Source organism: Sphaeramia orbicularis, chromosome 12, assembly GCF_902148855.1.
Source record: "Sphaeramia orbicularis chromosome 12, fSphaOr1.1, whole genome shotgun sequence".
NCBI classification, from domain to species: domain Eukaryota; kingdom Metazoa; phylum Chordata; class Actinopteri; order Kurtiformes; family Apogonidae; genus Sphaeramia; species Sphaeramia orbicularis.
In genome coordinates this window covers 44,692,577-44,718,057 of record NC_043968.1, presented here as the reverse complement: position 1 = coordinate 44,718,057, position 25,481 = coordinate 44,692,577, and the positions used below count along the sequence as shown (strand labels likewise).

Sequence of the window (25,481 nt, the reverse complement as noted above, 5' to 3'; positions counted from 1 at the left end):
CTGACCAGAGTTTTCTATATAGAAATCAGTCGACTTCAGGGGTGCTCAATGTGTCAATAATGATCATCTGGTAGGTTGCAAAGGCAGTGTATTTAGATCACATTCCATTCATAAACAATGTTTTAGATGTCTGTAATCAAACCTCTCTATGGTATTTGATACTTGACTGATTCACTGGGGATCCAGTCTGAGATCTCCTCAAACACAGGGTCTCAATACACACGGTCAACATTACAAAACTCTACATGCTTAGCCTTCCAATTTATATAAGAAGAGCTATAAAAATGAGAGGGAGAGAAGGAGCAAATAAAAGTCCATGTGAAATGGGAGGACTTTTTTTCCACCATGCCATATTCAAAGTGCCTTAGTCCGATCTGATATTTTATTCCTACTCCTAAGAAGGGAAATGTGGAGACACAGTTTGGAACTGTTTGTAAAAATGACAACACTGACTTCAGTCCAAAATCATCATGAGAGAGAGAAGAAGACTCTTTATTTGTCAGCATATATTTTACATGTGGACATCCAACACACACTGTAGTTGAAGCTCTACTTTTAACTCATCACTGGCTGAACACGCAGGAACACACTGCAGACAAGGAGCAGTGAGCTGACATGTCAGATGCCAAGGGAGCAAATGGGAGAATGAAGTGCCTTGCTTAAAGGTCCATCAGTCAACAACTTCTTTGCCAGTCTGGTGAATAGAAAAGGAACATTGTACCTTTAAAGTATATGCAGACACCTGTTTGTGTTAGACTAGACTTCGATCCCCTGCTGTGTCCTGGATTGGCCATCCTGTTTTATTATCCACATGAATATTATTATATTTGTTCAGAGTGATATATGTGACCAATGAAATGACACTGTGAGGCTGTTTAAGCCTACTTTGATTGTAAAAAAAAAAAAAAAAAGATTCACATGATTCAGGCATCATGAAGTGGTACTTTTTTAATATTCCATACCTCTGATAATCTGGAATGAAAAACACAGACTTAGTGTTCAAAGGTCCTAACAGCTGAAAAGCTGGTATCATGTAATTACTTTTCTAATGTAACGGCATTAACTTTAAGCATACTCCTCTTGTTTGAGACTACATTTGTTATTCTGCGTAAATGCAGACGGTGTGCGTGTTTGTTAAAGGGAAAGTTGTGTGCACTGTGTCTCCAGCAGCAGAGAAAAGCCGCTCTACTACATTCTTATTGTCTGGTACAATCCCTATCCAAAACCCTGTAGGAAGTCTCAGAAAACACAATTAATTGATCGCACCCAGAGCTGCGCGCAATGAGGTCGGCGCGCACTGCGGGTGCTCGTGTCAGCCCCTCCAGCTGGACTTCTGTGATCCGGTAAGGCTAGGATACTGGCACTGAGGTCTGGGATCCTTCATCAGCTCCCACAGTGACGTAAATCCAACAGGTATGTATGTATGTATATATGTATGTAAGCCTGTGTTTTTTCCGTAGAAGACTGGAAGAAGTCCTGATGTGGCCTCTCCATCATCACTCTGGTAAGTTTTCCATCCATTAACAGTCAGCTTCAAAGGGTGGTTCTCAAACTTTTTCCTCCGTGGACCCCTTCTGCTTATTAAAAACACTCAAACCATCAGAAGATGTATGGTATTAGTTGAATACAGAGGCTCATTGTATTCATAAAAGAAAAAGACGTCGCCTGGATGCGCATTGTCCACAAATATGAACCCATCCGCATCCAGCAGCATCAGCAGCCTGTAACTCCTATTGGCTCATTCTGAGACAGCACATACCATCACTGCCTTTTTTTTTTTTCTCGAAAAAATAAGGTAAGCACAGTCCAAAATGGCAGTCCATTATTCTATTCTGATGCGAGGTGCAGGGGGAGTTGGTTTCACTTTCAGTTTGAGCCTGTATTTTGTCGCATCATGTGTAACTCTTTATGAGTCCATCTGCAGAGTTCAACTGTGATGTGTCACTCAGCTGCTCCTAACATGTGATGGTCATAAGATAAGATAAGGCTTTATTGTTCCCAATTCAAGAAATTCAAGTGTCTCAGCAGTAATTAAAATGCAGGTTAACAGTAAAGTAATAAAATTTAAAGAATATAAAAATAGAAATATAAAATGCTGATATAATCCAGTAATAAAAAATGTAACGTGAAAAAACCCAGAGGACCCAGACAGATAAATAGTTTGTAGCTGTAGCTCACTGTAGTGATGTGTGGAGGAAGTGGTGGGAGTAAGTGTTGTGCCGAATTCTGCTCCCTTCCGAAAACTGCTCCCCCTTCCTAAATCAGCCATGAAGAGGACAATGTGCACCAAGTTCACCCTGTCACACCAGAATACTTCCAAATGTGAGCTGCTAAAGTCATTTCACTCCTGTAGCTTCGTAAGCTTATTGTAGGGGGATGCAGTTTTCGGCAATATCTGGTGCTGAATTCTGCAGCCCAGCCAGGAGTGATGTTTTCATTGCAATATATTTTGTGTTGTGTATCTAAGATTTAACTTTAGAAAGTTTCATATACCTTACATTTTGTACATTCTTTAATATTGACCAGATTTAAAATATATATGCGCAATATTATTCCTTACTTTAGTGCTACACAGCTATGATGGTGTTAAGAGGCTGAATAATTCAGTTAATTTCATACCCTACAGTCAGAAAGGAGACAAAGTTGTGACAGGGTGAATTTGGTGCACATTGTCCTCCTCATGGCTGATTTCAGAAGCAGTTTTTGGCAGGGAGTAGAATTTGGCACAACAGTAAGGGTCATATGTTTGGCTTAGTTGAAGAATCAGTTGAAATTTAACCTAAAGATGCTTTCAATTTTTAAGTTAGAGGCATATTTTTGATAGGATTAACTCAGTGTAACGGACAGAGTACAAAGCCTGAACCCAAATGCAAGACCAGCAAACTGACGTAAGGTTGAGTGTGTTTCTTTAACACAATCACAGAGAATAAGGCACAACACAATAATTAACACATCTGTGAAGGCGTGGGTTTCTGGACTCGTCGTCCGGGCTGTGAGCAGGGGTCAGCACAGCCGAGCCGAGGTAATCCCGACAGCAACCCGACTAGGGCAAAACAAAGGGATGTCAGTGAACAGACCAGGTCATACACAGGTAAGCAAAACAGAAGGCAACGGGACATGAGGAGCAGGCTTAACTCACAGTCAGTATCCAGGCGAAGGTCAAAACACACAGGTAACGTTGGAGGCTGAGGTATCACAGGGGTAAGGCAGAATCAGAAGTCAGATAAACGAACCAGGTCACAACAGACGAGCAGGCAAAACAGGAACAGGCAGAATCGGTGGTCGACAGGCAAAACGGACAGACTGACCGACAGGATCCAAGAAACGCTGGTAAGTAAGCACACAAGTGTAGCAAACAAACACAAGCAAGACACAGGGTTTAAATACACAAGAGGGCAGGAAGACAATTAGACACAGGTGGAACACATCAGGGCGGAGTCAGGTAATCAGGCACAGGTGAAACAATCAAGGAGGGGAAGTAAAAACACCAGACACGACACATGAGGGAAACTTAACAAAATAAAACAGGAAATGACAGCCAAAACAGAAAAGACAGACAAGACAGACAAAATCCAGACACAGTCTGGGAGCAGACATGACACTCAGTACCCACACTATCTTTGCATCAGCAGCATCTTAATTATAATACTTCACTTTATTACCCATTGCCCCCCTAAAAGGGAGGCAAGGGTTATTGTTTTTGGTTCGGTTTGTTTCTTTCTTTGTTAACACTCTAGCAGCAAAACTATAAATTGAATTTATACTAAACTGAGTTTATAGATTGGCAGTGACTGAGAATAGATGTGATCACATTTTGGGAAAAGTTGGTCAAAGTTAAACATTTTTATGAAATTTTTAAATCTTTTTTCTTCTCCCATTTACTTATAATGGGCAAAATTTCACATGTCTATAAAAACATCAATTTTGTTTTAATTTACTTCAAACTTGGCACATTGATATGCTGACATCAGCACACACAGACATGATGACATCAGCAGGATCAATGCCAAAATAAGCTACAATGCGTGTGAGGGGCGGAGTTTGTCATGCCTGGCACCACTTGTTTTATTTTGTAATGAGTGCTGACAGACAGACAAAGCCAACGATAGAGATGAGTGGAGGCATCTAAAAAGTAGAAGAAAAGGTTGAAATTAGTGTTGGTTTCTTTCTTTGTGATGTACCATGAAACATATTGTGACAGTGCAATAAATTACAGCAAGATGTAAAAATTTCCTTTGACTCAACACTAAGTGAGAGTAAAACACTGAACAATAAGACTGTTTTGTGTGATTTTTCACAGTAAAATGTGTTATTCACCTAGAAACTCTGGTGGAAAAAGGAAATCACAGTCTAGTTTTTTAGTTGATCTAAGCCAGGGGTGTCAAACATGCGGCCTGGGGGCCAAATGCCAAAGGGTCCAGTTCGGCCCCTGGGATGTTTTTGCCAAGTGCAAAAATTCCACAGTCTTGAATTGAATTAAGCAAAAAAAAAAAATTTGCTTGAATTAAGGAAAAAATCTTGAATTAAACCAAAAAGAAATCTTCAATTAAATAAAAAAAATGTTTGAATTAAGCCAAAAAGAAATCTTCAATTAAGTAATAAAATCTTGAATTAAGCCAAAAAAATCTAGAATTAACAACTTAATTTTTTTTTCTTTGTTTTAGTGCAAAAAATAACATTAAATTATGAAAATATTTACATTTACAAACTATCCTGTAACAATAAAATGTGAATAATTCAGCACAATTTGAACTATTTTCTGCCTGTTCCTCAGTGTTTAGTGTCTTTGTAGATTTGATCCATAATGCACATGGACAAATGATAAGTTGAGGAATAATATTGTTAAAATTGCACTAAACTTTCTTACATTTTTTAATTTAAATTTCAGTTTTTTCAGGGTTTTTTTTTTTTTTTTGATAGTTTATAAAAGTAAGTATTTTCATAATTTAATGGAGGTTTTTTACACTAAAACAAAGACAAAAATTGGGAGTTGCCATTATTTATAGGCTATTATGTTATTATTTTTCTGGTTCGGCCCATTTCAGATCAAATTTAGCTGAATATGGCCCCTGAACTAAAATGAGTTTGACACCCCAGATCTAAGCAAATAATATCATACCATGAACCACAGTCACATTGTTCAGTGTTTCATGTCCGTGGTTATAATACTGAGTTGGAAAATAAATCCTCTGATCTTCCAAAAATACGGATTACTCTATTAAACAGTAACAAAAGGGCAACAGTCATTTCATCTTCTCACCAGCTAATAATTTTCACGTAGCCCCTTCCAAGATCCAAGCTCACACCATTTACAGCACATATATTCTGTGGTACACCAGGTAGACACATGTAAAACTAGAAGCACTCGGAGAGCGCAGACCTCCGCCAAGGCTGATCAGTGGTCCCCCCCGTGGGCCCCCCCACCCCCGATCACCACCAAAATTTAATCATTTCTTCCTTATCCCATTTCCAACAAACCCTGAAAATTTCATCCAAATCTGTCCATAACTTTTTGAGTTATGTTGCACACTAACGGACAGACAAACAAACAAACAGACAAACAAACAAACAGACAAACAAACAAACAAACCCTGGCAAAAACATAACCTCCTTGGCAGAGGTAATAATGATAATAATAATAATGGATTAGATTTCTATGGCGCTTTTCAAGGCACCCGAAGTGCTTTATTAACTTCAGTCCATACTTGGACGTGACAAGGCACCTCAAGAATGATACAGCCTGATATAAAGCAGAAAGAAGAAGATGAAGTCTGTTACACTGTCTCCAAACATGACAGAGCAACATGGATATATACAACTCATTTTAACTTAGAGAAAACACAGTGATTGTCACTGTTCTGTGGTTTGAACACTAATGGAAACATAATTGGGACAATTATTTTGCATATCACCAAGCAGACTCTCCTAAATCCCCTTTAATCTTACAGAAATAATCTATATTTAAATTAACAACAAACATCAGTTCCACAATAACGTGAGCTATATGACTGAAGAAAAATAATTTGTAAACAATTAATAATCCAGCAGTAGAGTATCAAATGATCATGATCGAAGGCTGTAGGTCTTATCATGATTTCCAAAGCTGCAGTGCTGCCTTTGTTTAGTGCTGTACTGTATGTGAACTAAGTGCACACAGTCATAGAGCTTAGTTTACAATAAATACACGCCACAAAACAGGACAGGCAACAGCCCCTATAAAAACTGGGAAAATGTTGTGTCTTTTAATACTTACATATGCATTGGCATATTCAATTTTGGTTCCCTTTAGTTCAGCTTTGAACTGAGTGAAAAACAGGTAAGATCTCCCCTGGGGCCTGGCAGAAAAGGACAATAAATATGCATTATCAGTGTCAGGTCATTTGTATACATCTCCTTATTATGTCAGACCTAGTGTTGTGGTGACATTAGAAACTCTGTTTGTTACACGTCTCTTTTCATCTTTTTTGTGACGGTCAGGATTCATTAAAGTCAGACAATAAGAGAAAACAGGTTCAGACAGATGGACTATCCATGACTTGACAGTCATTGGGGTCACTGAGCTGAAGTCCAGTTTTCAGACAGCTCTGTATACTTGGAATATTTATTTATATATGTATATTTCATATTTGTCTGTTTGTGTGAGTTACAACTTACCTCCACACAGAGCAGGAAAACAGTCTGTCATCGTCACTCAGACCCGCACTCATCAACCATTGCTGTTCAGCAAAAACACAAACGAATATTTAAACCACTGAATCTGCTTTGACTGAATATTAACTACAAATATGAAGGACAGACAGACAGACACACTGACAGGCACTCACCTCGTTGGTTCCTCCTTGAGAAGCGTATGTGAATGAGCATTCATACTCCCACTGTAATGAAAGTGTTAATATGATGTATTATTGATCATTAATTCATTAGTAATCTGTTTCAGTCTATTGACTTCTTCAGACTTGTAATTAATACCTTCTGTTACTACACTAATTTATATCATGGGTCATCTGTGAGATTTGTCTGAAAGCTTTGGGAGAAGTTTAGACAACGCTGGTGGTTGGTTACTAAACTTAAATCAGTCAAAGTTGGGACAATATGTTAAATCAAAACTAAAACTAAAAACAATTATTATTTAACTAGAAGCACTCGGAGAGCGCAGACCTCCGCCAAGGCTGATCAGTGGCCCCCCCCCCCGTGGGCCCCCCCACCCCTGATCACCACCAAAATTTAATCATTTCTTCCTTATCCCATTTCCAACAAACCCTGAAAATTTCATCCAAATCTGTCCATAACTTTTTGAGTTATGTTGCACACTAACGGACAGATAAACAAACAGACAAACAGACAAACAAACAAACAAACAAACAAACAAACAAACAAACCCTGGCAAAAACATAACCTCCTTGGCGGAGGTAATTATGAGTTGATTATCAAGAAGTGCAGCGTGAAAACACACTGTGCCCCAGAGCTGCAGGAGCACATGAACTTCAACTTGTCTGAAGAGTTCAACTATGTGTGTTTTTGTAAAGTAAACCAGGGACTACAAATGATTGGCCTTAGTGGCTGTTTACCTCCTCCCTTCTTTCTCATTGGCTGTTGGGCCCTGACCTGTGGTTGTTTTATGATGAGGCGCTGGGTCAATAGTATCACATGGACTGTCCGCACCAGATCAGGTACGTTCCTCTGTTTGTTTTAATATATGTATAACTCACACTGGAAAGACGATATTAGGTTCTGAATGTCATGAAGAGCTGATCCTGAGAATCAAGGCTATGAAAGGATTAGACATATTGGATTTGGGTTCATACATTCAGAGTTCAGTTAAGGTCTGAAAATGAATGCAAACCAACATAATGTCATCCTAAGCGACAAAAAGTGATGTTTACCTAGTTTCTGTGGTTTTAATTCTGCTTATGTTTGTGATACAGTGTCAGTGGTAAAGAAGTAAATGTTGAATTTGTTCTTTGTGTCTATGTTTTGGTTCTGATTTTATTCAAATAACAACTAAAATCCTGTTCATTTCATATATTTACAATGAGACGGGTTTAAACCTGCAGATACGTGTTGTGCCGATTCTGACTGACAGTTTTTCTTATAACTGGTTATAAAATGTACCCATGTTGTTTTTCTAGCCCAAAATCATGTTCTGCCATCGTGAATGTATGCAACACGTGCATGTGTCCTACACCTTCAACTGGCAAATGTTAACACTTTATCTACCTCTTATTTTAAGAGTTTTATTAATTATAAGATTAACAAAACGCATATGATTACATGATGAGTCAGCTTGATGTAATATTCGGGATGTTCATAATTTGTCTGGAAAGATTACCATGATTTTGAATACAAAGAATCAACCCAAATTCACTCATTATCAGACATTATCATATCTGACTTTGTGTCATATGCCATAATCATGTACTTGTCATTAACAAATGATACTCAGAATCCAAATACAGAACAGTATGCATTTAAATATTTATCAACTGTAAATGAATACATATGTTATTGTCATGTGGAGCAGCTGAATCTGCTTACAATTGTATATGGTGATATACCAAGTGTTTATATACTATTTATCATTGTTAGTTTAGTGATTGTTAGTTAGTACTTAGTAGAGTAGGGTGGACTACAAAACAGTTTTGTTAAGATTATAATTTCACAACGATTTGAAACTATGTAACAACTATGTGTAACTTTAAATTAAGCAATTCTGATCTTTTCTTGCATGACTAACTTTTTCCAAAAACACATTGTCATACATTGACAGACAATCATAGCAAGTTCCTCAAATAAGCTGTTGAACTGCAGAGGAAACACCTTGTTCTTCAGGAAGAAGTGGAAAACTCTTTAAAAAGGTTAGTCGACTGATTTATTTATTTTAGTTAATCTAAATAAATGTATTTCTTCCTAAGTTTGTTTCTTAACGGGAACCTTTCATTTGCTTTTCACACATAACATCATAGTTTCATCCCAACACCAGAAGCATTACATTAAATGAGTGTTTTTATATTTTTAGTGGCCAAAAATTTTTTTTAAAGAATTTCAATATTCAATTAATAAAAAAGGACGAGTACCACTATGTAAAAGCATTTTATTAAATCCCTGTATTAAACAGTCAACGTAAATCCATAAGTATTATCAGTATAAAAGTGTTATCAAATTTCCTTTACAAAAGTAGCAACTTTCTGACATTTTTACAACATAATTGTTAAATTTAGAAGATAAACCAGTAATAAAATTAATGAGTAAGTTGAATCCGGTACAGTTCATACAACATCATTTGACCATATTTATTATATGTAAAAATATTTTCAGATGAATGTAACAGTGTAAACTGATGACCTGATCATCTGTTTCAGTTTCCAGACTAACATGTTGTCCATCCCTGATCTGATCAAGAAGAAGAGAGATGGAATGAAACTGAGTGATGAAGAGATCAAAACTTTCATCCAGGCTGTTACTGATAAAACCATACAGGAATGTCAGACAGGTATGAAAAACACAGCTCCCATGTGTACGGTGTCCCACTGTGTTTGACATGTTTTCATCTCTTCAAGGGGCCATGTTGATGGCTATCTGGCAGAAGGGCATGGTTGCCAAGGAGACCGTGACACTAACCAAAGAGATGATGACATCAGGGGAAGTGATGTCATGGCCAGATGAGTGGGCGGGGCTTGTGGTTGATAAACACTCAACAGGAGGAGTGGGAGATAAAGTTAGTCTGGTGTTAGCGCCAGCACTGGCAGCATGTGACTGTAAGGTAAAAACACTAATCACACAACCAGTGGTATTCTGATCACATCCTACCGCAGGACAAGGAGTCCTTATAATATGTTTTTTTAAAGTTCAGGGTATTTAATCCAGATGAATTCCCCTCCATCCATATTTCCCTGTTGAGTGGAAGATCCTCATCAGAGTCAGTGTTAATTTTGTTCATTCAGGCCTTTTTTCAGTTGAGCCAGTATTAACTCCAGTCCACTGTCAGATACAGTAAAAGACAGTAGTGTGTCCTCTCCCTGGCAAAAGAGATTTTATTCTCAAGGGACGTTAAATAAAGGTTAATACCGGATGCCACCATGACCGACAAAGGCAGTTCAGTGCAACTGTAAAAACATTACAGCTCAACTTCATGAACGGTGATCTGCTTCCTCTATAAGCAGATCAGTATAAAGGTATGAAAACATATATTCTCACTTTGATGTCATCCAGTTTAATAAATCCCACTAAATCCCCCAAACTCATTTCACCAATCACAGATCTTTAAAAAGCCTTTCCACTCATGTCCTAAGGTAAAATAAATATGTATTATATTAACCCTCCGGTATCCCATCCAGCGAGGCCCTTACTAAGCATCAAGTGTGCCTTTTTCGCACACTTGTGGAATAATGTCAAAAAAAATTCATAGTTTGTTTTTAATTCTTTTACACTTTTTTCTATTTCATCAACTTGAGCTGTAAATAAAAATACCAAATACTCAATAACTGTCACATTTTTAACCCTTTAAATGCCGTGTTTGTATTGTAGACAAACCATTTTTTTGGATGCAAAAAACAAACAAAAAAAATTTTTTTTCAATACACTACATAAAAAGTGGACCGCATATTATTTGATTTTTGCAGCCTGGCATATGTCAATGATTAACTCCAACACTGGTTAATTTGCATTATTATTTTTGACGCTGGGTCAAATGTTCAAAAATACTAGCATCTGTCACCAAGTGTGCATAAAACGCACACCTATAAATCAAACTATTAAATATTATATATTGATTTATTTTTCTGCTCTAATTTGATTTTATTCTTGTAAATCAAGGTCAGCCCTAATCATACATATCAAATGGAAGAAATAGTGCATTTTAGGCACATTTGGGAGACAGATACTAGTCTTGTAATTTTCTTTTGTTTACAATGTGCAAATTTTAGTTGGTGGCCAGAATTTTAAAGATCATGCAAAAATGAACAACTTTTGAATTCTAACCTTATTTAAATTGTGAAAAATAATAGGAAGTTTTTTAAAACAAAGTGCAAAGTGTGCCTAAAAGGTGCACCCGGATACCGGAGGGTTAATCTCGGAATTCCCTCATCCATCAGCTGAACATTGATAGTAGCTGATAGTTGACTTTTTAACTTTCATCAACATATCAGCAAATAAAAATGGTATTTATGGCAGTAGCTGACGTATATGTGTTAATCTGTTATCCATGACATGTGCAGCAGCTGTTCAGTTTCAGTAATCCTATGTCCAGTTCACTATTCAGCCAGTTCACCTGTCCAGTTCATGTAGAACTACATTCAACTCTGATGGTTTAGTGTGGACCTCAAACAGTAGTTCATTTCACTGATGTAAACAGTGACTTTAGTGTATTAGCAGTCAGAAACGAAACACGTGTAAAAAATAAGATAAGATAAGATAAGATAAGATAAGATAAGATAAGATAAGATAAGATAAGATAAGATAAGATATTCCTTTATTGATCCCACAATGGGGAAATTCACAATAAGGTCAACAAACTGAAACATTACTGACAGTTTAAATATTTTTAATGGTGCAGAACATTTCAAGCGAGGAAGGGAAGAGTGAAAAAGACATAGCAGTGCTGAAATGCAAGTCTGTTTGTAGCATTCAAAATATTGAAACTGTCAGTGTGTTCCAGCCTTTGTCTTCTTTTTGCCTCAGGTCTGTGGTCTGAGAAGCACTGATTGTTTCCTGTGTCTGCTGGAGGATGAGCAAACAGCCTTATTCCAAACTGAAACATCAGTCTGGGCTATCTGCTCAATTTTTATTTTGCTCATCAATAGATGTGATATTCAGGATTGTGTATCCTTAAAATAATCATTTGTGTCTAGTATTGTGTTTTTGAACAACAAAGTTGAATTATTTCCTTGGAAATGATTATATCATTTTTTCCTCCCTCTGTGAAATGTAAATATTGAATTGCTAGCAAAGTAAAATCATTGGATGCAAGGTCTTTCATACACTCTCAACACTTCATTATCAGTGTCCAGTGATGGTGTAAAGTTTACACACTGCACAGGTAAAAGATGGACACTTAAAAACATATTTATGTCACAAATACCACAGAAAGATGGTCCCTTTGGATTTGTTGTAATTTTACTCATTATTTTAGACATGTTGATGAAAACCAGGTGCTAGTTTGTGATTTTTAACACCAGGTGTGTGTCTCTCAGGTGCCCATGATAAGTGGGCGGGGCCTGGCTCACACAGGAGGAACTCTGGATAAACTGGAATCGATTCCAGGTTTCAACATCCACCAACCAATTGGACAGGTGAAACAAACTACCTCCACTTGTTAAAAAAAAAACACCAACCTTATCTGGACACCAGCAGACACATTAAACTGTGAAACCTTTACAAAAGTTTGGTTGAAATCAATCAAAGACGATCCTGTACTATTCATTTTATGACAGTTAATGCACACAGTGATGTCATTTCTTATTTACACACTATCATTAAATATAAATGTACTGGTTGATGCAGGTTCAGGAGATTCTGGCATCTGTGGGCTGTTGCATTGTGGGTCAGACAGAGATGCTGGTTCCTGCAGACCGAGTCCTTTATGCCCTGCGAGATGCCACCAGCACCGTGGACAGTTTACCACTCATTACTGGTACTGAACTGCTATCACCGACTAACTAATCTAACCTGGTAACACTAACTTTGGTGTTGAGTCTCCCTCTTTGGGCTTAGTCATCATGTTAAACAAGTGGTGCCAGGCACAACAAACCCCACCCCTCACACGTGTTGTAGCTTATTTTGGCGTCAGTCCAGCTGATGTTATCATGTCTATGCATGTGGCGATATCAGCAAATCAATTGCCTCTATATATATGCCAAGTTTGAAGTAAATTGAAACAAAACTGATGTTTTTATAGACCTTTGAAATTTCGCCCATTGTAAATGGGAGAAAAAAAAAAAAGATTTAAAAATTCATACAAAATTTGAACTTTGACCTACTTTTCCTAAAATGTAACCACATCAATTCTGGGTCACTGGCAATCTATGAACCCAATTTGGTGTGAATTCAACCAATAGTTTTGCTGCTACAGACATTTGAAATTTAGTCCATTATAAGTAAATGGGAAACAAAAAAAAAGATTTAAAAAATTCACAAAAATTTTTAACTTTGACCTACTTTTCCCAAAATGTAATCAGATCTATTCTGGGTCACTTTCAATCTATAAACCCCATTTGGTATGGATTCAACCAATGGTTTTGCTGCTAGCGTGTTAATAACAAACAAATAAACCAAATCAAAAACAACACCCCTTGCCTCCCCTTCGGGGGTGTGGGGTAATAAATACAATAACACATGTTACTGTTTTTTCTTTTTTCAGGTTCTATCATCTCAAAGAAGGGGGCGGAGTCTTTATCTGCTCTGGTGTTGGATGTAAAGTTTGGACGAGCTGCTCTGTACAAAGACCTGAACAGTGCCAAGGAACTCGCACAATCATTGGTATGCATTGTTAAATATCATTTGTGGAGTAGGTTTCGTTAATACTATCAAACCAGCCTACAAAGGGTCAATTAACCTCCCAGTTGTTTTCACGGGGTCAGATAAAATACCAACAAACAGAGGGTGGTAGTCAATTAAAGCTAGTAAATACAATTCAGGGCACAGTGAAAATTACTTAATGCCACTCAGACTACATTCTATTGTATTTTTGTTTGTTTTATGACCACAATGGGACATTTGAGTCATAAATTGTTGCTGTATCACAACTACATGGTTCTAGCTCCGTGACCAGTAAGTTCATGTTGGATGATGTACCTGGGAAGAAAGTGTTATCAACTATGTGTAGATCGTATATTAATAAAGATAGGAATGGAAGTGGTTAATTTAAGGTGTGATACTGTTGATGGATGTGATACATTTCATGCAAACTTAGTTTTGTGTATTTTTAAATGTCCATATACATTCATCTTCTATAACTGGGAGAATGTGTCCTCACAGTCATTTAATAAGGATACAACTGTCAGATTCATTTTAATACTTAACAATGAAAAAACAAGTCACCTGTATCACTTTAAAGGAATTGTGAACCCTTTGTTACCAAACATGGGGAACAGTATCAGGCAGCAGTATTCCTATGGTTGAAATATAAGAAACAAGTTATTTATTGATAGAAATAACAGTAGTTTATTGTGTTAATAAAGATGTGAAAAACAAATGACAAACATGGGTTCAAATAGCTTCCATCTTAGTACACTGTTCCCCATAAAGTTAGAGTAATTTTGTTTTCAGATACATTCCTATTTTTATTCCTATTTATACACATCAGTAATCACCACTGACCAGATACAGTTTTTACATATTTAGTCCAAGTTATACTTTATCTATCAACAATAAATCACATTGTCACAATCATTTCATGAGAAGAGATAAAAATATTCTATTCCACATTTGTAACTCACATTAGTATCATTGTTTTTCCTTGATGATATTAACTTTCTAGTTCTTCTGTCAGGACATTGTGAGGCGTTTCACGTCTGCAGTCAGTTGTCGTCAACTGTGAGACACTTAACACATCTATTTATTATTCCCAACACGATCTGAAGCTCTACGCCTGCTGGATCTGTCTGTAATCAGGCTGATATCAGGTAGTCTGACCCCAGCATAAAGTAACAAATATTAACATTTATTACATGAGTGATGTATCATAATTTATAAGCTGCTCATGTATTTTGTGCATGTTGTGAATTAATTAATCTACAAAGAACTCGAAGGCTGTGCCTCTTAAATATTAAAGCATGACCTTTACTTAAAAAAGGGTGATGATATATAGCTAATGTACTGAGGTTATATGGAACATTTTTCTATATTTTTGCAGAACTCTCAGACAGATGATGATGTGTGTTTTCAGGTCGAAGTAGGGAACGGTCTGGGCATTCGCACAGCAGCAGTACTCAGCAGCATGGACACGACGATCGGTCGATGTGTGGGCAACAGCGTGGAGGTGATTGAATCTCTGGAGACGTTGAAGGGAAACGGCCCCGACGACCTGATGGAGCTGGTGACAACCCTTGGTAAAAACATATGAAGTCCTACTGTATGTGTATCTATAGACGACCTAGTTTACATGCACCTTTTTCCAATTCATGTCACTTTTACAGCTCCAGTAAAACTGTCCTTTAGATACAGTTTTATGATCTGTTTAGCTTCTGACTAATAAGCTGCTTGTTGGTTTTCTGTAGGTGGCGAGTTGCTCAGGATGACTGGTTTGGTGTCTGAACTACCAGAGGGAAAAAAGAGGATTTCTGATGCTGTCGTTAGTGGAGCCGCTCTCTCAAAGTTCCAGGCCATGATGGAGGCACAGGGCGTGGCCAGAGAGACGGCCCAGCAGCTCTGCTCCACCCACACAAACTACTACAGCATCCTGAGAAAATCTAAGCATCAGATGGAACTGAAGACACAAGACAGTGGTAATGACCTGATAATGACATAATAATATGATGAACTCATGTGTGTTTGATTGGGTTTTGTACCACAGGTCAGCAGGACAGTGATTTGACTTGATCACTCCAGTTATACAGGTTGACACAAAAAAACGGGAACTTTTTAACAATCCAATAAAACCAAGAGTGATGGAAGAAAAATATTTTATTCACAGTAATTGAAACCTTAAAACATGCCATTTAAGAAACAATGATGAGAAGAAAATAATAGAAGAAAAAGGAAAAAAAAGAAACAATGATGGAATTTTCATTTTTTTAAAATTACTTCCTGTAGATGGCGTCCTCCTGTACGAATGCATTCTTGAAATCTGCTGTTGAGATTCCTCATTGACCGCTGCAACATCTCAGCTGGGATACTGTGAATTTCATCCTGAATTCTCTGTTTTAACTCATCCAGAGTTCTTGGTCGAGTCATGTACACTTTACTCTTGAGATAGCCCGACAAGAAAAAATCACAAACGGACAAATCTGGCGATCTAGGGGGCCAGGAGTACGAGCACTTCTTGGTCGTCCTGTTGGTTTCTTCTTTAGGGCAGATCCAGTCTCTTCAAAGTTATTAATCCAACATTTTATCGCGTGTTTTGATGGAACAGCACCATGACGTCCTAAGTTGTAAAAACGTCGGAACTCCCTCTGCGCAGCTGTCAAACTATCACCGTTTTTATAAAACATTTTTATGGCTAACGCACGCTGTTGCCCGTTCCACTGATCCATGGTTACTAAAATGGGGGTGTGTTTACTTGCTCAAGGTCACTGTCTCGCAGTGCTGCCACTTGCTCATGTCTGCCAATACGCACATCATAAATTCCTGTTTTTTTGGGTCACCCTGTATTTTGACTTCAGTTATCATCATCAATTAATTTGTGTTGTTTCCACCATCCTGAAGAAAAACCCACTGATACTTTTAATTTTAAGTAAGCCGTATAACATAACCTTATTCAGGATTTGATGATGAGAAAGGAACTGTGGCTCCAAAGATTTATGTTTTATTCTCTTTACTGGCCCCTATTGATGATCCGTGGTAATTGCAGGTGTGTTATGAAACTGTGCTTCTAATGCTACGTTCACAATCCAGGTCTTAAAAGCTCAATTCTGATTTTTTTGCTAAAATTTGTATGGTTGTTCACATTATAATATAAATGCGATGCCATCAGATTCATGTGTGAGGAGTCTACGGCCTTGAAATGACGTCAGACACAGCACACTGCGTTTATGGAAGTAGATATGAATCTTGCCGGCACCCCCAGCGCAGAATTGTGATATTTGTTGCATCTCAATTATGTAAAAGTCAGATGAAATGTGACATGACTGTTAAGACTGAAGTCACATTGCAAAAAGTCAGATATGGGCCACTTTTACCTGCAGTGTGAACTTAGACTGGAATGACCACCTGTTAAACATCATCTAGCATCATCAGTCAGCTGACACATGGAACCTGCTGTGGCCACGCCCCCATAGTGATGACAGTGATTCCAATAGAGTTAGACTTTACCTGTGGTAGTGTGTCAACTCTGTTAGCTCTAAAAGTGTAGAAAGCTGTGTTTTCCACAGAATTAGATATGACACATGACTGGGGGGGGGGGTGATGTTTGAAAACCAATCGCTAGCTAATCTGTAGCTAGTGCAGAACTTCAAATCTCTCTCCCTCTCTCACATTGATATTACATTCAGGATTACTTTCTGATGCTGTACATAGATTATAACTACATTTTACAGCAGCATGTAAAATATCTGTGTAACACTGGGACACACTGCCTGCCTTTGTGTATGTTCAAACTTTATGTTAAGCCTTTAGGAGTTGTTTTTATTCAGTTTTGATATCAAGATCTCAAAAAAGCTGTCTGTTTCAGTTATGTTGCTTTCCACAATATTGCAACTTTGGCGCTTATAGGGTCAACACCTTACTACTGTTCGCACATGATAATATTTACTGCAGGAACGTCTTCATAAACACCAAGATCATAAAACTGTTGATGCAAGAACTTCTGTCTATGCTATATTGCCAGTGGGTCATGAGATGAATCACCATAATGTGAAGTCATTTGAAAAGAGTAAGACTTAACAGACATTTATTTACATGAAATTTTCAATACTGTACCTTTAGTTGTCATGCCGTTGATGAAGCGCAGACTCCAAAAAGGCCTAGGTTACACTGACCTCTGTGAATATACAGTCACGGAAAAAATTATTAGACCACCCTTGTTTTCTTCAATTTCTTGTTCATTTTAATGCCTGGTACAACTAAAGGTACATTTGTTTGGACAAATAAAATGATAACAACAAAAACAGCTCATAAGAGATTAATTTCAGAGCTGATATCTAGCCATTTTCCATGGTTTTCTTGATAATAACCAAAATCATTTCAGTTCTTACATCAATATCTATGTCATTGTACTGCCAAAAACAGTGCTTTTAGGCATTCCATGTTTTCTTTTCTGTCTGTTTTAATCACATGATACACACAGGAGTTAGTACTTGATTGCATAACCATTTTTAACTGCAGTTTTGATGACTTTTGATGGTCTAATAAGTTGTTCCGTAGCTGTATATCAAAGAAGTCAACTTTTTTTTTTTTTTAATTTTCTGCAATGAGCCATTCAGCATCTTATTTTAATACTCAGTGCATTCAGAAAATGTTCTCATATTATGTTCAGGAAGATGAATATAGGTGGAGTAAATACAGTAAATCTATAAAGGTCCATAAATGCACTAAAGCCTTACCTCTACCTGTCCTTTGTCTGAGGTGTTGTCATGGATGTGGACGGTTTGTGTCTAGCTCAAATCCTTCATAAACTGGGGGCGGGTCGATCCCAGGCCGGAGCCCCTATCAATCACAGCGTGGGGGCGGAGCTGCTAGTGTCCCTGGGTCAGAGGGTGAACAAAGGTAACAGGTCAATGACAGTGACTTCAGAGATACCTCCTGCCCAGTCGAGCTCTTGATGACATTTGATGTGTGTGTTTTCAGGTGTCTCCTGGTTGCAGCTCCACTATGAGAGTCCTGTTCCGACTCCAGACCAGATCAACCGACTGCAGAACTGTTTGATTTTAGGATCAGACGCAAACACACAAACATGTCAACAAAGTTTAGTGAAAGAAATTATCACACATTAGCCCACATAGCTTCCTTTATTTAAAAACATTCGATTGCTTATCAATAGAATTATTGACTAACATGAACTTTCATGTTTTATTTTTTCTTGTAATAACAAACTTTTTTGCCAGTTGAAGCTTTTCCTATTTTGCTTCGAATGGTAGTATAACTTAACATGAATATTAAGAAAATATTTTAACATAATTACTGTAGCATGAAATCTGCACCTTGATGAGAAACATATTGCCCATTATGTACATGTGTAGTTTATTGCAGTTTTCATGTAATGAATCTCTAAGACAAGCAGAGGGCACTAAATCTCAACAGGATTCACTAAACTCTTGAAACTGAGGAGTCCTTTCTTTGTGAACGCTCTTTCACTGTAATAATCAGCATGTTCACATGCATAAAAAGTCTTCAAATATCTTTTAAATGTATAAATACAAGGTGCTAAAGGTTATCAGAATCATATTTATTTGCCAAGTATGTAAACACATGCAGATGTTGTAGATGATGTAGATGTTAAGATTTAATACAAATTGTAAAAGTAAAATAACTATATACAAATAAACAATATATTCATAAAGGCACATTATCATCTTCTGCAGTTATAGTGCAATTTTGCATATCGATAATTGAATATTCATTGTAATTTAAATGCTGTTAATCACCTCTACATTCTTTCCAATTTAATTTTTCTTTTTGTCAAACGAAGTTGAGCTTTTCTGTGTAAAAGTGCACATTTCTGATGTTATAAATCCATTTACTGTCTTTTTACTTTCCACTGTTAGCAAAAAGAAAATTAAATTAACCCTCTGCAAAAGATCACATACTCAATGCTTAGATTTATTACTTCAATAAGAAAAAATTGTCCATAAATCAACTGATTAAAAAGTCAATCAGTGTTTGTTGATTTATTTCCAGGAGGATATACATTTACACAGCAGCTTACAAGTTCCAATAATTGGGAATTTTTTCAAAAAATTTTGTTGGATTTATGTTGCAGCATAAGTACAACTTAATCAAAAGATTGAAACTTTACAGTGGACGACTACGATTTTATAGAAACAGTTTCTTGGAGAGGAGAAACTTTATTAAAACAGTCTCAACTTGACAAAAACACTTGAAGCATAAACAAAAAGCTTACCAAACAATTCACTTCTTTATTTATATAAAAAAAAAAAAAAAATACAAACACAACATGGGTCAGTGCAGGAGTCTGATCCAGAAAGAAAACTGTGTGGATATTTTTCAAACATCAGTCCTTATGAAAATTTGATGAGAGTTTACAAATGCCCACACAACTGTTGCCATTAAGACTACATCCTGCATCAGACCAGGGCAGTGAGGTCAAAGGTCAGTGGACAACAGAGTTGAGTGGCTCGGCTCTGATGTTTCCCAAATCCAGAGTGGAGTCTGTTTCCTCGTCAATCTCCCCAATCACCGCCCTGCAAAGCCCAAACACACACATTTATTTTTTTTATTAACTTTCTTTATTGAAAGTAATTTCACAGGCATGACAGTGCAATGTGATAAAAAGGACTTCCATTTTTTCGTTTTGTCCCTCCCACAATCCCACCCTACCCAAAAGATGACAATCCTTAATGTAAATCCAATATTGACAAGTAATCAGCACAGAACAGATACAACAATTTTGTAATTAACAAAACAAACAAACAAAAAATAAGTAGCAAAAATAAAACAAACAAACAAAAAACAAACAAAACAGAACCAACAAAAAAGGAAAAAAAGCACACACTTTTAATAAACATAAACTCTGTGTCATACTGGAATAAAATGTACACAGTAGAAAACCGTATCCAGTGCGGAGTTATTATTAGTGACAGAAAGGTCACTCACACATTGTCCCCCCTGACGATGTAGAGCCCCAGCACCACCTGCTCCACCCCCTGACTGGAGCTGAACACTCGCTCGTGACTTTCATCCAGGATCAGGTTGATGGTCTGATCGAAGCCCTTCAGAGTGCCCTAAACACACAAAGGTTGTCCTTACAAAACAAACCTTAAATATACAACACACATACACAAACATATATATATATATATATATATATATATATATATGTGTGTGTGTGTGTGTGTGTGTGTATAGCTTAACAAATGTATTAGACCACCATCCAGTGCAAGGTTTGCTACTGCTGGCATACATCAACAGCACTGGTCATTTCCAAAATCCTTTTTATGTTTCTGTAATGGCTAATACATCAGTATGTGGAAGCTCGTTAACTGAAATTATATTTGTAATGCTAAAATATATGTATTACTATTGTTGTCAAATTTTCAAATTTACCAAAAAAAAAAAAAAAAACCCTGAAAAAATAAAAAAGCACATTATTTCTTGATCAGGATTAAAGTTATTTTCTTGCATTCTTGAACAGAAAATTTGTCTTAGTGGTTGAATGTTATGCTTGATCATTTTCACACCTCTCAGAGAAGCCCAATTAGCTCAGATTTGGGAATAAATGGGTGAATTTAGGTTGAAATTCCTCATTCCTGTTGAAAATGGAAAAAACATCAAGAGCTCACTGAAAATGAGTCGCATTAAAGGACTTCATGACGTTGATGGTCTCTGACACAACTAGGGAAAGGTGGCTTAATAAATTTGTTAAGCATTTTATGTGTAACAGCAACAATCAAATAGCAAAGAGAACAGATCAAAAGTTTTTTTTTTTTTTTTTAAATGCATTAAGCAAAATAAAAGTAAATAGGCCAGTACATCTGCAACAGTTGCTGGGTTTAGATGCTGTGGTAATTTTGCACCTACAGTACATTTACTAAAGGAAAGTGCAAAACAAATCTGCTCAGTGAATACGTCCACACATTCCCAATTTTCCTTGGAAAACTTTCAATAAACTAATCTCAGAGAAACACTGTCTATTCTTGTTAACTTGGCAAATTGGCTTGTGTGGTAGAAAAATCAGAGCCAAGTTTTTATTTTTCAAAAACACATAGATCAGTGGAGCACCTAAAATGATACAGGAAAGTCCAACAGTTATATAAGTTACTGATTTACCTCCATCTCATTATCTGCATTAACTGCTTGTGATAAAAGAAAAAAAATCACTCCAATTTCTTGGATTAAAAGACTTTCAGATTGGTTGTTTAGTTTTCAAAAGGGGAAAGATACTTAAATCATTTTCACAGCTCAATTATTCAACTAAAGCCTAACTTTCCCCTCAGTTTTAGTTCAGTTTCCCCCAGTGTGTGTAGCAGGTAGCTTGTACGTTTATACTTTCAGAGTAGCTTCCCAACACTGAAGATATTAATCATTAAGGACAGCAATGTATTTTCCGGATAGATTGATGGATTGTTGAGTATTTTAGGATTATTTATACTCACCACAATCATCCGTCCATCTGAGGTTATGATAGCCACAGTACCTGAAGCACCGAGTTAAAGAAACAACATACTTCACCGCAAAAGACAATCTGCTGACATTATAATTCACATATAACAAGGCACAAAATCTAACTACACACCTGTTCTGTGATTTAGAGAAAGGAGCATAGCTCTGTTTACAAATTACAACACAAACACCGCTCCTAGCTTGGATGCTAACTAGCTGACGTCCATTCATTCATTCATTCGGACGGAGTCAGAGCATGTTAACAGGATACGGTTAATGTAGCTCTCCAGTGCGGTGGACATGTTTCCTGCCGGGCTCGCCGTTTAATTATCCAGCAGGAGAGGAGTTAGTTTATAATCCTGTCTGTTAGCTGACGGTAAAACGAATACAACACGTAAAGGAGAGTAACCAGCTGCGATTAGAAACACGGCTAACACACAGGAAATTGATCTTCTTCTTCTACTGTGTAATTCAGGTAGAACTAACACGGTACGATGCGCTGCTGCCTCCCGCCGGTGAGGAGCGTCATTGCAAAATTTGCCTTTTTACACATACAATAGTAGAATTGTTTTGTCACAGACATGTCCATATCCTCATGAGACCCAGGAAAGTATAAGTTTTGGCTTTTTTTTTTTTTTTTTACATTAAACAGTTGTCTTGATTGGAAACAGCATGATACATTTTTCATTTTTTAATGAAATTTTCTTTGCAGTGGACAGTGATGAGAGCGACCTGGTCCACAATGTCCCATGTTTAGACTGATCAGTTCATTTCACCATCCTTATGCATGTCCACTGTATTGACATGTTTATCTCATAGGTGGATGTCATAATACTTCCCCCATAAAGCTGTTCCCATTAACCTTTAGAGACCAACAAATATTTTTCCAAATTCATTTTATCATCATTCACTTGAATATTATTCTCTCCATTTTGTATTTTTCAGTGAAAATCATGTATTTTCCTATATATAACTTACCGATCACATAGATGTTCATTAAAGAGCAGTATAACTTCAAAGGTTATTGTATCAGAACAGAAAACGGAAGAAAAAGTGACTTTTTCAGAAAAATATGTAATAGCTAAACATAAAAACAAAGATTGTACAACCACTGTCATTTGTCAATCTGCATGGGTTTTACTTGTGAATCAGTGTTGTAGAAGACGATGTTTCCTCATTCACTACAGAGCCGCTGAATGTCCAGATGGGTCATATCTGATGACCATGAAAAGCTGAGAAACTGCATGTTACCTGAATTATTAACACGTATCAATAGGATTAGTAGATCAGTCAGTCATCTTCTGAACTGCTTTATCCTCGAGAGGGTCACAGGGGTGCTGGAGCCTACCTATGGGTGAGGGCAGGGTACATCCTGGACATGTCACCAGTTCATCACAGGGCTGACATATAGACAAACAGTCGATCCTATGTGAAATTTACATTAACTAATTACCCTATTAGTGCATGTCTTTGGATGGTGGGAGGAAGCCAGAGGACCCGGAGAGAACCCACGCAAATATGGGGAGAACATGCAAACTCCACACAGAAAGGTCCCTGATTGGAATTGAACCCAGGACCTTCTTGCTGTGAGGCAACAGTGCTATCCGCTACACCTTTAGTAGATCAACAGTTTAGATCAGTAGATGCTATTGTTTGCTTGCAACTGTTTAGGACTTGGAGGGTTAATAATGTTCCTACACACCATCCACATGACACTTCAACTGTGATACTGTTTATGCACCTTATATACATATATTTACACCATGCTGATTCTCTCTGACACTTTATGCATCTTATATATCATACAGTTTATCTCTGACAATTTTGCACATTAATATCTCATCTACCTCAGGCAGTTTTGCACATGCTGTATGCCATTCAACTCTGACCATTTACACAATTACCAGATGTTGCATATTTATGCAAATATAGATTTTTCTCTTGGTAACAGTAGTTTATATATGTATATATATATATATATATATATATATATATATATATATATATTTGTATGCTCTTTTTCTTATATTTTTATGCATTTTTCTCTCCTTTTCTAAATGCCACTTTGTTTTGATTGTGTAACTCCTAGTTAAATTATTCTATTCCAATTTTTTTACACTTATACTTATCTTAAATTCTTGTGGCATTCAGTGTGGATGGCAAAGTAAGATTTTCATTGTCCAGGGAAACCTGTTTCTTTACTGTAATGCATAAACGCTTTGAATCTTGAATGACAATCATCCAACTAAATCTGAAGAAAATACTGGTTTGACCACAGGTAACCTCTGACAGTGTACAGATTTGTACAAAGGGAATATTAAAACTGAATCCCACTCTTCTGGAGCCATCAGTTTTCATGTATGGAGGCTGTGTATTACTACTGATTTTTTAATATTCATTCTTTGGTTCTAATTTGATCCAGTTTCAGTCTGGTTTAATTCCATGCCCGTTCAGTTAAAGGGTTTTCCAGTTGTCTGTCTAGTGTTTGTGCTGTTTGTTTTCTCCTCTGTCCACTAAGCCCAGCAGGTTGAGACAAACGGACCCAGAGTCTGGCTCTGTCAAAGGTCCTTCTCCACTGTCACCTTGGCTTTACCCCTGGATGATTTATTGGGTTTCCTCTACATGTAGTATTTTTAAGGCCTTTATCTGAATTTATGAAGTGCTGTGAGATAATCATGTATTATTATTTGCACTGTTTAAATAAACGTGAATCCTACTATAATGGACATTCTGTGTCTGACCGACACGTGTCCGATGCATGTCCCGATGTTGCAACATGGGAGGGCGTACAGGTGCAATGCCGCTGTTGCACCACAGGAGCCCGCTATTGTACAATGGCACCATGGGTACAATGCCGCTAGTAGAATATAATACCAAGTTTGTCATCAAATGAAAAACCATCACAAAAGTCACACTGCAAATTGTTTAAGAAACCCACAAACCTGGAGCAATATTACAAATATTTGAGAAGTTATATTAATATTTAACATGAATTTTATGCGTGAAGCTGACTGATGGAGTTAAAATCTTTTGCTCAAGGGATAAAGTTTATCTTTTCAATCACTCTCTGAATTGTATTAATTTACATCAAATTAGTCAAAAGAAGATTAAAAAAATATACATTTTTTAAACCCAGTCTTAAAATATATGGTGAGTCCTCTGATTCCTCGAGTTTTCTGACTGCAGGATTTCCTCTTCTATCTTTCTGTATTACTTCTGTTAATGAAAAACCATGTGCACCTTGGGACAGGTGCCCACTAAATCCCAGTTCCTCTGAGTATAGTGCAGAATTCATACAGTTCTTAATCCTATTACAACTCCTTCCAAAATCCCCACGCTGCCATTGGACAGATTGAAGGAAGAGCTGTTGCAAAGCCTTTTTTAATTTTATCTATTAATAACATTAATTTTGCAACTTCCCAACCTGTATATCACCCCACTTAGCCGATGCATATATTGACATGCATACTGGAAAAGAAAAATTAGAATTTTGTTATGATTGCTTATATGTAGGGGAAATAATTGGACCAAATAATCCGCATAAGTATGAA

General features: G+C 37.0%; 2 protein-coding genes across 2 annotated transcripts; one reads left to right on the top strand and one right to left on the bottom strand.

Annotated features, from left to right (window-relative positions):
- Window positions 1-8,737: 8,737 nt before the first annotated feature.
- Window positions 8,738-18,668, top strand: tymp (thymidine phosphorylase). Its single transcript, XM_030149793.1, has 10 exons — window positions 8,738-8,855; window positions 9,367-9,490; window positions 9,558-9,760; window positions 12,189-12,287; window positions 12,499-12,628; window positions 13,355-13,473; window positions 14,882-15,044; window positions 15,213-15,440; window positions 18,217-18,357; window positions 18,439-18,668. The coding sequence occupies exons 2-10, from the start codon at window positions 9,373-9,375 to the stop codon at window positions 18,582-18,584; spliced, it is 1,347 nt and encodes a 448-aa protein (XP_030005653.1). The 5' UTR covers window positions 8,738-8,855; window positions 9,367-9,372; the 3' UTR covers window positions 18,585-18,668.
- A 795-nt stretch (window positions 18,669-19,463) lies between these two features.
- lsm8 (LSM8 homolog, U6 small nuclear RNA associated) lies at window positions 19,464-22,402 on the bottom strand. Its single transcript, XM_030149795.1, has 4 exons — window positions 22,202-22,402; window positions 21,924-21,964; window positions 20,425-20,552; window positions 19,464-20,012 (listed from the first exon to the last, which is right to left on the bottom strand). Exons 1-4 carry the CDS (start codon window positions 22,230-22,232, stop codon window positions 19,922-19,924), a joined length of 291 nt encoding a protein of 96 aa, XP_030005655.1. The 5' UTR covers window positions 22,233-22,402; the 3' UTR covers window positions 19,464-19,921.
- Between the last annotated feature and the right edge of the window lie 3,079 nt (window positions 22,403-25,481).